The sequence below is a fragment of the Planococcus citri genome, chromosome 3, assembly GCF_950023065.1.
Source record: "Planococcus citri chromosome 3, ihPlaCitr1.1, whole genome shotgun sequence".
Taxonomy (NCBI): Eukaryota; Metazoa; Arthropoda; class Insecta; order Hemiptera; family Pseudococcidae; genus Planococcus; species Planococcus citri.
This window is the reverse complement of record NC_088679.1, coordinates 54,068,748-54,081,614: the sequence shown is the minus strand read 5'-3', so window position 1 is coordinate 54,081,614 and position 12,867 is coordinate 54,068,748. Positions and strand designations below refer to the sequence as shown.

Sequence of the window (12,867 nt, the reverse complement as noted above, 5' to 3'; positions counted from 1 at the left end):
CAAGTGTGAAAAAAGTTGGTTGAAATGGGAAAACTCGACTCAATTTTTCGTCCGAATTTGTGCGAAATCGGTCGAAAGATTCGTATGGAATTTCATGGAAATACCAGAAAAATGGTGGATAAGTTCTCCAGCATGATTCAGTTACCTTTTAATGGAAATGTCACTTGTTGATTTGAGTCACCATTTTCCATAAAATTACCATCGATTTTTGATTTTCAATGCTCTTTGCTGAAATGTTGAGGAAATTGTAGAAAAACGCCATTAATTTTAATTTGAAGAATGAAATGTCTGACTCTTGAGCAAGAAATACGAGTATAATCGATTGAAAATCAATTTTTTTTCATCAAACCCGAAGAATACATTAATAATTGGTTCAAAGACTATTCCTCCTTGCTCGCTCTAAGATTTTGGCGTTGTTCTTCTTCTCTTTATTTCATCACGACGAGAAAGAAATTTACGTCCGAAATGATTTCATCGCGGTCGAATACTAAAATTGCACGAAACAAAGTCAAGGCCTCTCTTATGATCCTCCTACGGAAGAAGAAGATACTGCTAAAAATTTAGTAGGATACGAAAAATTGCCAAATTTTTTTTTTTGATTAATGCTAACGGCCGCGTGACTTGTTAAACGTCTCATATACGATTAACGTTGTAATACATTTTAACGCTATTCTAATTACGACTCGGTATTTCGTATTTCTATGTAATTTTTTTCGCCTTTTGCCATAGTTTTGTCTATGGTCGCTTGCGTATATGGTGACGATTATTTATTGCAACTTTTTACATATTTAATAGGGTTGTATTTACGTCAAAAAAAATAATCGCGCGTAGTAATGCCTATTTTTTACAAGTTCATTTTCACGGTCACCCGTGGTTAAACTTGTCGCATATACACGTGACCTAAATTGGCCTAGTTGTAGAAAGAAAATGGATATAGACAGAGAGGGAAGTTCTTGATGGAATTATTAATGTTGCTTTGTATCGTAGTGTAATACTGTGCGAGTGAGAGATTTGCGTTCGCTGTCCGTTTCTTTTTTTTTTTTTTTTTTTTTTGCACATTATACACACACTGGCATAGTGGAACGATTCCGCGAAATGCTCGCCAAATGGGTTATATTTTTAATTGCCCCAAAGTACGAACTTGTTGTAAAATGAAATACGCTCGAAATTGGAAATTTGCGACGCGTATTGTAATTTCTACGCGACTGTTGCAAGGGGCCAGGGCAGAGTATAAGTAACGGACGTAAAGGCAGAGAGGGAGAGAGAGGAAGCACCGCGCCGATCATGATTAATGCTAATGGATTTGTAAATTATACTTACCTTTCTTTTCTTTGTACGACGATGACAGAATTCAAATGTAAAATTGAAATTTTAATTACATAATGGTGAATGCAAATCGAACACTGTTACGTCAACGAGATTTTTTAATAGAGACCCCGATTATCTGCTGTTTTAATGGCGCGATGATTCTCGAGTTGACTCGGCTGCCGCCGCCGCAGCTGCAACCGATGATATCCGCTCCGAGGTTAATAAGGTTATGTATTAAATTACAAAGTTTGACTTACTATTCTCGGTAAATATTTGGTGGACTTTTATTTATTGCTTATTTACCGAATACACCGAAAACGTGCGGCTAATCGACCATATTAGTCTGGTTTTTTACCTATAAACATGATAGTACGTTGCGTATACAGGGTGTTCTTTCTAACTTTTAATGTATTTCCGATACTTGAATTTTCATTGGGGGGGGGGGGGATGAGTTGCCAGTCAAATTTCACAGAGACCTGAGTTGAAAATCAGCAAAAAAAGTATAGCTCTGTAGTAGAAATATGGGTCTGCAAAGTACAGCCCAAAACTCAAAAAAATATTTTAGAAGTTTTTGTTCATTTTTCTCGATTTTCTGAAATTGAAAATAATGCAAATTTTCCATCACCTGGTAAGAAGTAGAACCCTAAAAGTAGTCGTGGACTAAGACAATGGCGGAGATCGATGCAGTATTTCAAATACTGTTTTTTAAATCTGACATACGATATTTTATTTCAAAATAGATCAGTATAGTAAGCGTTTGAGTGAAAAAATGCAATTTTTTCGACAATTATCGAAGGTGAATTTTTTTTTGGATCACTTTCAACTCACAATAAAAACCCCTATAAAATTTGGGTCAAAATCTTTCGACATTTCTTTTCATACTCCACCATAATGGATACTTCTAAAAAAAAGTGTTTCATTTCTCGTACCTACCTATCTAGGTACCTTACCGACCTACGTGATAGTATATCAATCCAAACTATGGCAAATATTTGATGGGACACCCTGTATGTACTTAATGAACACTCGTCGCAGCAGACAGCACGATGCAATGTGAATTATGGCAAAAAAAAACTTGGTTCTAAGGGGAGGAAAAAAATAAGTAGGTAAATTTAACACGTGTCTTATCGCAGTTCGCGCAACATATGGATTTCGCTGTCTAAGTGTAGGTGAATTTTTAACTCTTCGTCAAACCTGTAGGTAGACGTAGATTGTAGAGTACCTTGCCTATGCGCACGTTAATGGGCTATTTTCAAAGTGCGGTAATTTAAAACAATTTTAGCTGCTATGTCAATTGCAAATCTACTAAAAACACTTGTTCATTTTATACAATGTCGAGTAGGTACTTGAGAGTGGCTGAGAACATTAGGTAGGTACATGAAAAACACGAGGGAAAAAAATCACCAAATAACTAGGTCATCGATTTGATTAAATTTGTATTCGATTGCAAAAAAAATTCACGAACGGAACGGATTTCCTATGGGTTTTGGTTAATTTGTAATAAACGAATGTAAAATCTCGAGTATTGTAAGAATTCCCGTCCGCTTGGTTGAAAATGATGGAAAATACCATTTTGTACATAATCTTTTAACTGTTGGAGAAATTTCGAAAGGAAGTTTTGGAAGCAGGGTCGAACAGCTTTTGAAGTGAAACACGAGCGGAGTATAATTATGTTTATAGAAACATTCAAAGGCATCGCGTGTTCAATTTTGACGGAATAATTTGTAATTTGAATCCGATGAAGATATTTTTATAATAACATAATGCTTTCACTTGTGGACAGGAAAATTCCACGACTTTGACGGGATTCTTACTTTAATTATAAGTCTACATCGTTGGTCTGTCTACATAAATAGTGGAAACGATATGAGGAAGTGAAAATGTCAGTAAAATGCTACAAAAGGCGTGGAAAATTACGTGAAAAGTTTAAACGTCCGTTGAAGAAAGCGACGTTTTTAAAAGCTTTACTGACGTCAATTTTCTGAAATGTTTTTAAAGGTATGTCGTTGAACTTGGATGTATTTTTCTCGACTTCATTGGAAAACGCCAGATTACCTTGTTTAAATGTTTACCAACTTATTACGTCGTTATGATTTCTTTTCGTATTCATTTTTTAAAAATGTTTTCAAAAAGTGTCTTAACTAATGTTCTTAACTTATGTTGTTACCTTATTTTTGAAAAAAAATTCTAAATTATATTTATTTGTTTTGTTGGAAATTAAGGATTTGAGCCTTTTCAAAACTTTTATTTTCCAAAGTGATTTTTATTTGAAAGCTTAACTTTACTTTTTTGTGATTTGGCCAATTGGGTATAGAGTAGATACCCTATTACACACTTCAAAGCAATTTGTTTCCTCAACATGGAAAATCAGGTGTTCCCAAAATATGGCTGGAGACTTCAGAATTACTTGAAACTACCTCCTTTTGACTCAGCATATTACAATTGGGATGCAAACTAAATCTTAGCTTTTCAATGGCATTGAATACAGTTTTTTGGAAATTTCAATTTTCAATTGCCAAAAAGTCACTGAAGGCTCCAAAACGACTTGAAGGAGTGCAGAGTTAATGTCGCCTTTCCAACCTCATTTTGTAAATTTTTCTGGAGATTTCAAGTTGAAAAAAAATCTGCTGGAGGCTCCAAAACTACTCAAAATGGTTTAAAACGGTTCCCAATCAATTCAAAAAAATTTGATTTTCAAAAATTTTGTAAAAAATTGAAAAATGGATTTGAGCATCTTACTTACATTTTAGCTGGTGATGTATTTTTGCTTGTGTTTTGAGTTACAAAACCGGAATTTATATTTTTCAATTTCTTTTTCCCTTCTTCTAATATTCTTCAGACCTTTAGAGTTGCCACACGAAATTACAATTTTTTGATATTTTTGGTCACTGATTTATTTTTCATGCAATGGTGTTCAATTATCCAGTAATTTATATTTCATGATGTTCTGGTCAAAAAAAAAACGAAAAAAGACAGAAATCAAATTTTAGGTGGACATGTAGGGGAAAAAATGAAAGTTTCTCTCTAAATAAATATTTTGTTTTATTTTCGGAAAGATCCGAGAAAACACTTTATAATCTTTCACAATGCAGAAACTTGAAAACTTGTATTCTTTTTCAAAAATTTTGGTTCTTTTTATTCAAATTTATTCATACTTTCTGTTCGACTTGATTCATCTTTTTTTTTTTTAATAATATCCTAAACTTTTGTCAGTTTTTTATGTGAGATTGAGGAGAGAGGAGTAGAGGAAGATGAGACGACTTAATTACTTATGCTGTTTTGTTGAATTTCTGGTACATACAACATTTGTTTTTTGAAATATTACTAATATAATTATTAGATTAGATGATTAGTATTCAAATCAACTAATCCACTATTTTTTTGTTTTTTGTTTTAGGTGAGTGCAAGTTTCGTTTTGAGGATAATAAAATTTATACATAAGCAGTATCCACGAATGAATATGAGTAAGTCTTTGTAAACGATTTTGACAATTCTCAAAAATGATGAGAATGAAGTCAGGTTCCTTGATTTCGCTCGGTTTTTGAGAAGAGTTCCTCTCGATAATATTTCGTCAAGTCACCATCATCGTTTCCTTCCTTATCCACCGGAGGGTTGAGAGCGAGGGTTTCGCAATTTCCACGTATTGGCGATTTCATACAGAACTACCGGACTTTGAAAGCTCATGTGTCGAGACTGGTTAGGCAAAGAACAGAAAGTTTTGTTGTCAGTGGTTAAAATGATTGAAAAGCTCGTATGTCATCTTTAAATACGAAAACTCACTTTTTTTTGGAGGATTGTCACTTGAAAACTATAGGGGGTAGAAACCTCCACAATGGCTTAAAATGAAGTTCCATCCTGCCACTAACACTGTACAAAACTTAAGGGATGAAGGTCAACTTTAAGTATGTTTTTTTTTTATTGTTGAGTGATGAGTGTCAAAATGACAGTTTAAAATTTTGGACGCCTAATATGGACCACCTATCGAATTTTAAAATAAACATACTTTCACATTTTTCAAAACGTCATATTCATTTGTAGAAATGAACAAAAAAACGTATTCTAAGCAGTGCAGGTTAATTTTGAATATTATTTTTTTAAATTGTTGAATGACGAGTGTCAAAATGATAGTTCAAAATTTTGGACGCCTAATATGGACCACCTAAAGAATTTCAAAATAAACATATTTTTATGTTTCAAAACATCATATTCATCTGTAGAAATAAACAAAAGAAGTATTTCAACAAGCATTTCCTTTTTCAGCGGCTGTAAGAAATGATGAAAATGAGTAAAAAAAATCAATATCACAGGTGGTCCATATTAGCGCACCCCATTGAAAAAAAACTTTGCACCAAAAATTTCTGTTTATACCCTCATTTTTAGCAAAAACTGATCACTCCTACACCCTTTTTTGATATTATAAACGTTAATAACATTTAGAAAATTACACCACATATATATTTTAATAAAAGTTGAAAAACACACTAAAAATTTTTCAGTGTCTCAAAACAGTTTTTTGTAAATTTCTCTGCGAGTTTTGACTTTACAGTTGTAATTTTTGTCTCATTCGTTTTTTTTTTATGAAAAATACATCGGAAAACATTTTTTCTTAACAGATTGCGCTAATTACTGACGAGAACGGACGCTGGTCCATAATTGGTGCCCTTACCCTTACTAAATTTGGAAGCTACCAATTCTACCATTTTAAACTTTTGAAGAAAAAAAAATTGTGAAGACGCATTTTCACGTTGTATGCAACGAATTAATTTTTTAAAATGCAATCCAAAGTTCCCTATTTTGATGTTAGTTGAGAAAATTTTCTAAATGTAGTAGCATATCGATTGCTAATAATTTTGAGACACTGAGTTCGAATATTAGCTTATTTGATCTGGCACCTCTGAACCACTCACCAATTCTTTTGAACCAGTCAAAAATCAAAAGGGCTGAAAAATTGTAAACGACGTGTGACCCATTGTTTTTTGGGGTTTAAAAAGTGCTGAGTTCGAATATTCTGTTTTTATTTTTTGTGAAAATTTCGAAAAATTATAAAAGTATAGCGAAGCGTGTCAATTTCCTCCTCAAATTCGTCGTAAATTCGTAATCGACGAGTTCAAATATTTATTTATTTTTGGATTCGATTCCTGAGCCCCCTCCAGTTCTTTCGAAATGTTGAGATGGTTTTGTTTCAACCCAAAAGCTGCTCTCTCAGCATCACTAAAAATGAAATTGCGGAAGTCAGCCTATTATGAGAGATTTTGCCGCCATCTTATTTCATGTTTTGTCCAAATAGTTTGCATCAGTTTACTAAATTTGACTCGAGGGTGATGGAAGGAAGAAGTTTGCGATTCGTTAATTGTGTTAATTTAGGCTGTCGCGACCCTATCATTTGCGAACTGGTTTAAATTAGTGTTTGATATTCTATCAATCAAGCACCTCGTTTATGGAATAATTTGCAACGCCGAATTAGTTCGAAAAATATAAACTTGCGCGTTAAATGTTCGTAAACCTTAGCGAAATAATTACGTAATAAATTAAGGCTGGTCCAGACACCGAAAAAAAAAGAATTACTATCGCTCGAAGCATTTTGGCAATTTCGTTGTCCTCTTGCGCTCATAAGTTATTCTCAATGCCGCCGTTTTTATGGAATTTTATTGAAAATCGTAAAGATATGGGAGATCGTTCGAGTATTATAATTTCGAATGCTGAAAAGGGAATTTTTTGTTACGTAAAGAAGAAGTGTACGGTAGAGGGACACGATCAAACGACACGGATCAAATGAACGAGTTGAATGGCTTAACCTCATTCGATGGATTGGATTGGACGAGACACCGTTGAAAAAAAAATTCCTTAATTAGGCAATTTAAATTATTCGCGTAATGGGCGCAGGTACGAGCATATATACGTATAAAGTGTATTGGAGATGATTAAAGAAGGAACAAACTGAAAAAAAAAAAAAAAGGCAAGCCGCCGTCGTCGCAAATTTCCATTTTAATTTGCAGTCTACATATATCGCGCGAGCGAGTGCGAGTGATCGTGTAAAAAACCCATAAAAAACGTTTTTATTATGCGTGTATTAAAAATTTCGCAACATAGTATTCGCCGTCTCGGGGGGCTCAGCTAATTATGACCATGCTGGAGGAGCAGAAGACCCGTTTCGCGGTGACGATGGCATGGCGAGCCCCGATATTACGTAGTCGTAGACTGGTGCGGAGAGTCATCATTTGAATATCTCTTAATCGTTTTGCCGAAATAATTAATTTCGATGTCGTGGCGATGGCGATGGCGATGGCGGTGTAAAAGTAAAACGTATTACAATTTCTGGTTTGGCACTGGATAACCTAGACCTTGCCAATGAGAGAGGCTGAATTTGGTGCACGTCAAGGACGGTCGTCGCGATTTATTAGTCCGCGCGCGCGGTGATTCACTTCGCATTTTCGTTCATTTATACGCGATACGGTGCCGGTGGCGCGGCGCGTAGCCTAGCGACGCACCAGCTCAAGATTTCACGCTCTTAATGAGCCGCATACATTGTACGCGTATCGCGTGTATATTTCGTGTACATTATTGTGTAGAATGAATGTAGATGTAATGTGCATGTACAGTGTGTCTCGTAAGTCTCGATCGATTAGGTCAACGTTGAAATTGAAAGAATAATGTAAATGTGTATTCTTCAAAAAGAAGAGGGAGAGCTGGACTTTGAAAATTTGAGCTTTGACCAGGAAAATAAAAGAAATGAAAACGTGATGGCAAAAATCCTCAACTTTTCCTACATTTTTTTGACCATTTCACAAGTTTCCAGACTAAGGAAAATTTAAAAAAAAAAAAAAAACTCCAATTATTTTCGACAGCGAAAGTGAAAAATGTGAGTGTGAATTTACGAGACACACTGTATAAAATATAAAAATGTAAAAATATACGCACCGTAACCCCTCCTTCCGTCACATCCATCCATCGTTTTGATCTTGTATTCTGCGGTCTTGTACGCGAATTGCCGACCATACAATACATATGTATGTTCACGTCTTTGGTAATCGATTAATGGTCCTTGCCAAACGGGAGGTGTGGTTTTTCGGAGAAATTTTTTATTCATTGTGGATGAAAATAGATGGTTATTTCGGACAACGGTCTATATAGTCATTCGTTTTACTCGGAATGGGAAATGATCCCAGGCTGGGAATCGCGATACCGATACCCCCAGCGATTTGTTCGCGAGAGGGAGAGAGAGAGACAGAGAAAAAAGGTTCATTAACAGGTTTCAAAAGTAAATCGTTTGACCAACGCGTGGGCAATGGGAATGGTCAGGTAAATAGGTGACAGATGAATAGGTATTAATTGTACTTACGTATCTAACCGAGGGAAGATGCTTTCGAAGCCGCAACGAAGTGATTTTACGATAAATCGATAAACAATACGTTGGCAACGCTCTCTCTTTGACGAAGTGATTTACGAAGAGGATTCGGTGTTATTTTACTTTGACCAGGTTTTTTCGATTGTGCCAGTGTGTGGACAATCGGGAACGAAATTGTGGATAGTTGAATTTGGAATGCAGAGTTGAGCTTGAATTTGGAAAAATAATGTCTGAAGAGCAGTCTGTGAATTCAGTTATGCACTAAAAAACAACGTACGGAGGACCGCAGGGGTAGGTGTTAAATTTGCTGCAAAACTGGAAGTACTCCAATTAGTAGTGTAAAAAGGAACTCAAATTCGAGAATTTTTCCATAAGGCACCTTAAGGAATGATGAGTTTCTTAAGGAAGTTTCAAAGTTTTAAATTTGTATCTGAAATTATTGATTCGTCCAAAAAATCAACCGAAACTGGAATTGATGAAGGTTTTATTATACTCACCGTCTGGCCGAATTTTAGATCCCAATTTTATTTTTCGATTTCGATCAATTAAAAAAAAATTCCAAATTCAACTCATTTTCCGCAAAAAAGTCAAAATTTTATCAAACAGGGTTCGTACTAGGCTACGTTGAAAAAAAGTCCGAAAATTCAAATCGTCTTAGTTTCACTTTCTGACAAGAATTGCAAAAGTCGTGTTTTTTACCAGTATTGCAAAAAATTTTAATTTTCTTCCAGAAATTGCCAATGTCTCACTTTTCAGCTAATTGCTAAACAGTTTCGTTGGTTGGCTAAAACTTGCTCAAAAGCCTGCCTTTTGATGAAGTTGTAGTAGTCTCACGTTTAGCCAGAAATAGCAAAAAGTCTCACCATTTATTAAAATTACTGTAGTGTTTTTTTTTTGAAATTAAATTATTTACGAAAAGCTTCAAGTTTTCCACAAAAATTTCCAAAAAGTTTGACTTTTACCCCAAAAATTGTCAAAAAGTCTCGCTTTTTTGGCAAAAAGTTGTGAAACAGTGTCATTTTTTTGCTAATATGTAATTTATTGTCAAAAGTCTTGCTAAAAAATCAAAATTTGAAAAGATTCAAAAAATAAGCGAATTTTTATTTTTTTGTTGTGAGTGTAATTTTTTTCAACTTTTTCATGAAATAATATAGGTACGTCAGAAAGAGGTCAAAATAAGACAACTAAATAAATTCAAACTTTTTTTTGATACTTATTTGAAATTAAAAATTGGATTTTTTCGAATTTTGATTTTTTTGTAAGGAGTTTATTTCATCGAGTGAAAGGGTTTTTTCAACTTTTTCAACGGATACGTAAAAATAGGGGTCAAATGGGTCAACTTCATTAATCAAAACTTTTTTTCATGTTTCAAATCAATTAGGTACCTATCTCATTGTTTCGCAAAGTTAAAATTTTTTTAAATCGACTTTGCAGCATAATATCATTCCAATTTTTTAATATGTTGTTCAACATGAAAAGTTGTCCATAATACATACAGGGTGTTCCAACTTCGATCGGCAAGCTAGCGTGTGGTGATAGTACTCGGTGAGACGAACAAAATTTGTTATGTACACAAGTAGTCTATCTTGTGAATTGAAGGAGCCACGTGCTCCGCAAAACTAGAAATTCATTAATTTTGAAAGGTTCATCAAAAATAAGGAAGTGTTTGAATCATTCAAACGATGCCCAAAACCCATAGTACTCGAGTGGACAAACAGAAAATGTTATTATGACAAATTGCCTATCTTCGAAATTGAAGGGGCAAACTTGATTCAAAATTTCCTAATTTGTCTTGCCTAAAATTTTGAAAATTTTGAATTTTCAAATCGTGTTTGCGCCTTCAATTTTGAAAATAGACAGTTTGTCATAATACCTTTTTTTGTACGTCTACTCAAATACTATGAGTGACTGGAGTGACTTAAATGATCCAAACATTTTCTCATTTTTGGCAAATTTTGCAAAATTGGTCAATTTTTGCTCAAAAATGGTGTAACTTCTGCAATTCACAGATAGTAAGAAAATGTCTGCATCATTGAAATGACTTCAATAACCCATGGTACTCGAGTGGACAAACAAAAAAAGTTATTATGACAAATTGTCTATCTTAAAAATTGAAGGAGCAAACAAGATTTGAAAATTCAAAATTTTCAAAATTTTAGGCAAGACAAATTTGGAAATTTTGAATCAAGTTTGCCCCTTCAATTTCGAAGATAGGCAATTTGTCATAATAACATTTTCTGTTTGTCCACTCGAGTACTATGGGTTTTGGGCATAGTTTGAATGATTCAAACACTTCCTTATTTTAGATGAACCTTTCAAAATTAGTGAATTTCTAGTTTTTCGGAGCACTTGGCTCCTTCAATTCACAAGATAGACTACTTGTGTACATGACAAATTTTGTTCGTCTCGCCGAGTACTATCACCATACGCCAGCTTTCCGATCGAAGTTGGAACACCCTGTATATTTTTTTCAGAATTTTTGAGAGTCGGAACGATATGAAAACTACGTTTTGAAACTTTTTGAGCTAATTTTTTGTACAAAAAAAGTGGCAACACTGATTTTTATGATATCACTAAAAATCCTTTCAAAACCTCTCTAACTATGGGAAAAAGTGGTTCATTGAAAACTTTGACACCCCCTGGTTTTCGATTTACGCCATTGGTTATCCCTTCAAAAGGTCTTTCCACAGAAAAATTTCGAAAAAATCGCCGACCCCCCCCCATCACTTCTTGGTCGAATTGACGTGGAATGACCCAGAAAAAACAGGATTTTGAGCAGTGTTGATAATATGCTCGTTTCTTAGTTCTTTTTTAATATTTTCGACAAATTGCACTATTTTAGTTGAAAAACAATCCAGTTTAAAACATGTAAGTAGGTAAAAAAAATGGGCGTAATTGAGCAAAATTTTACGAAAATTGCTTAATGTTGGTTGAAATATCATAAAAATTGTTTAAATTGACAAAAAATAATGAAAATTGGGAGAAATATCGCAGAAATACTCAACTATGAAAAAGAAGTTGTACATAAACAAAATTTCAAAAAAATGATATTTTTTCTTATTTTCTCAATTTAGTCGACACCTTGAAACAAAAAATTACGAAAATTTACAATTTTTGAAAATTGAGTAGGTGTAAATTGATGCGGTTTTTTTTCATGATCTTCAGTAGAAATACAGATTTTCTTCAATTTTTAATTTTTTCTATGATGAATTAGACCGGGACCTTGTTCATTTTTTGTTTTTATTTTTTTTTTAGGATAGGTGGAAGGTGTGGGAGGTTGAGTAACAGATTTCTAAAATTTTGTAAAAAAAAACATGATTTCTCAAAAAAAAAAAAAAGTGAAAAAATGGAAACTGTTGTTGAAATTGAACTAGCATTTTTTCGAAAGGAAGCAGGGACTGGAAAATTGCCCACTAACCCGAAAGTAAAGTTAGAGACAAGAATGACAATTGAGCCAAATACGTAATAGACCTAGGTTCCAAAGATGTCGGCAAATACCTGTGTCCCATTGCCGATTTTTCGAGAATTTTACAAATCCTTCTCAAGGTTTTTCCATGGTACTCGCCAGGTGAATCCGAGCCTGTTATTTAGGTGTGAAAGGTGTTTCCATGTTTATACTGATTTCTTCAACTCCTGTATTTGCGTATTTTAAAATGAACTAAGAATTGTAACATATTTGCGCGATGAAATCATCAAAAATTTCTACGCTACCTACCTACGTAAAATATTCGACGATTTTGCTGACATTTGTGCGTTATCGTGTTGCAGGAAGTACTCACTTGTAGACTTACGGTACGCGTTAACGAAATGATGGAAAGAGGATTAATCGATGAATTACTGGAATTCCATAAACAGTACAATACCCAAAGGCTGGCGTATAATTTGTAAGTACCTATTCAGTACATTTTTTATGACGTCGTTTAGTACGAAGTACCAACGTAGTATATTGGTCTGGTATTTACGTGCCTATGCAGGTATATTCAATTTATACAGCGAAACGATGGTGTCAGCTAAACGAAGCTAAATGCGCGCGTTGCGAGTTTAATTTTCGTACATTGTACCATATTTCGATACAGACATATGTACGAGCACATTTTACTACTCGTATATACATAGTGCGTACTGCGTACCTCTACCTATACGGTATGGGAGAATGTGGTAGTATAGTTTTTAAGGTATAAGGAATAATAATTGTCGTGTAGGACAAATGAGGT

The 12,867-nt window shown here is 34.2% G+C and overlaps 1 protein-coding gene across 1 annotated transcript in view; it reads left to right on the top strand.

The window, feature by feature from the left end:
* The window catches only part of LOC135840678 (tRNA dimethylallyltransferase), a 130,561-nt gene that overhangs the window by 112,101 nt on the left and 5,593 nt on the right, over positions 1–12,867 (top strand). Inside the window, exon 5 of the mRNA XM_065357303.1 lies at positions 12,422–12,537. Within this exon, the coding sequence (XP_065213375.1) occupies positions 12,422–12,537 (116 nt within the window). The remainder of the gene's footprint in view (positions 1–12,421; positions 12,538–12,867) is intronic.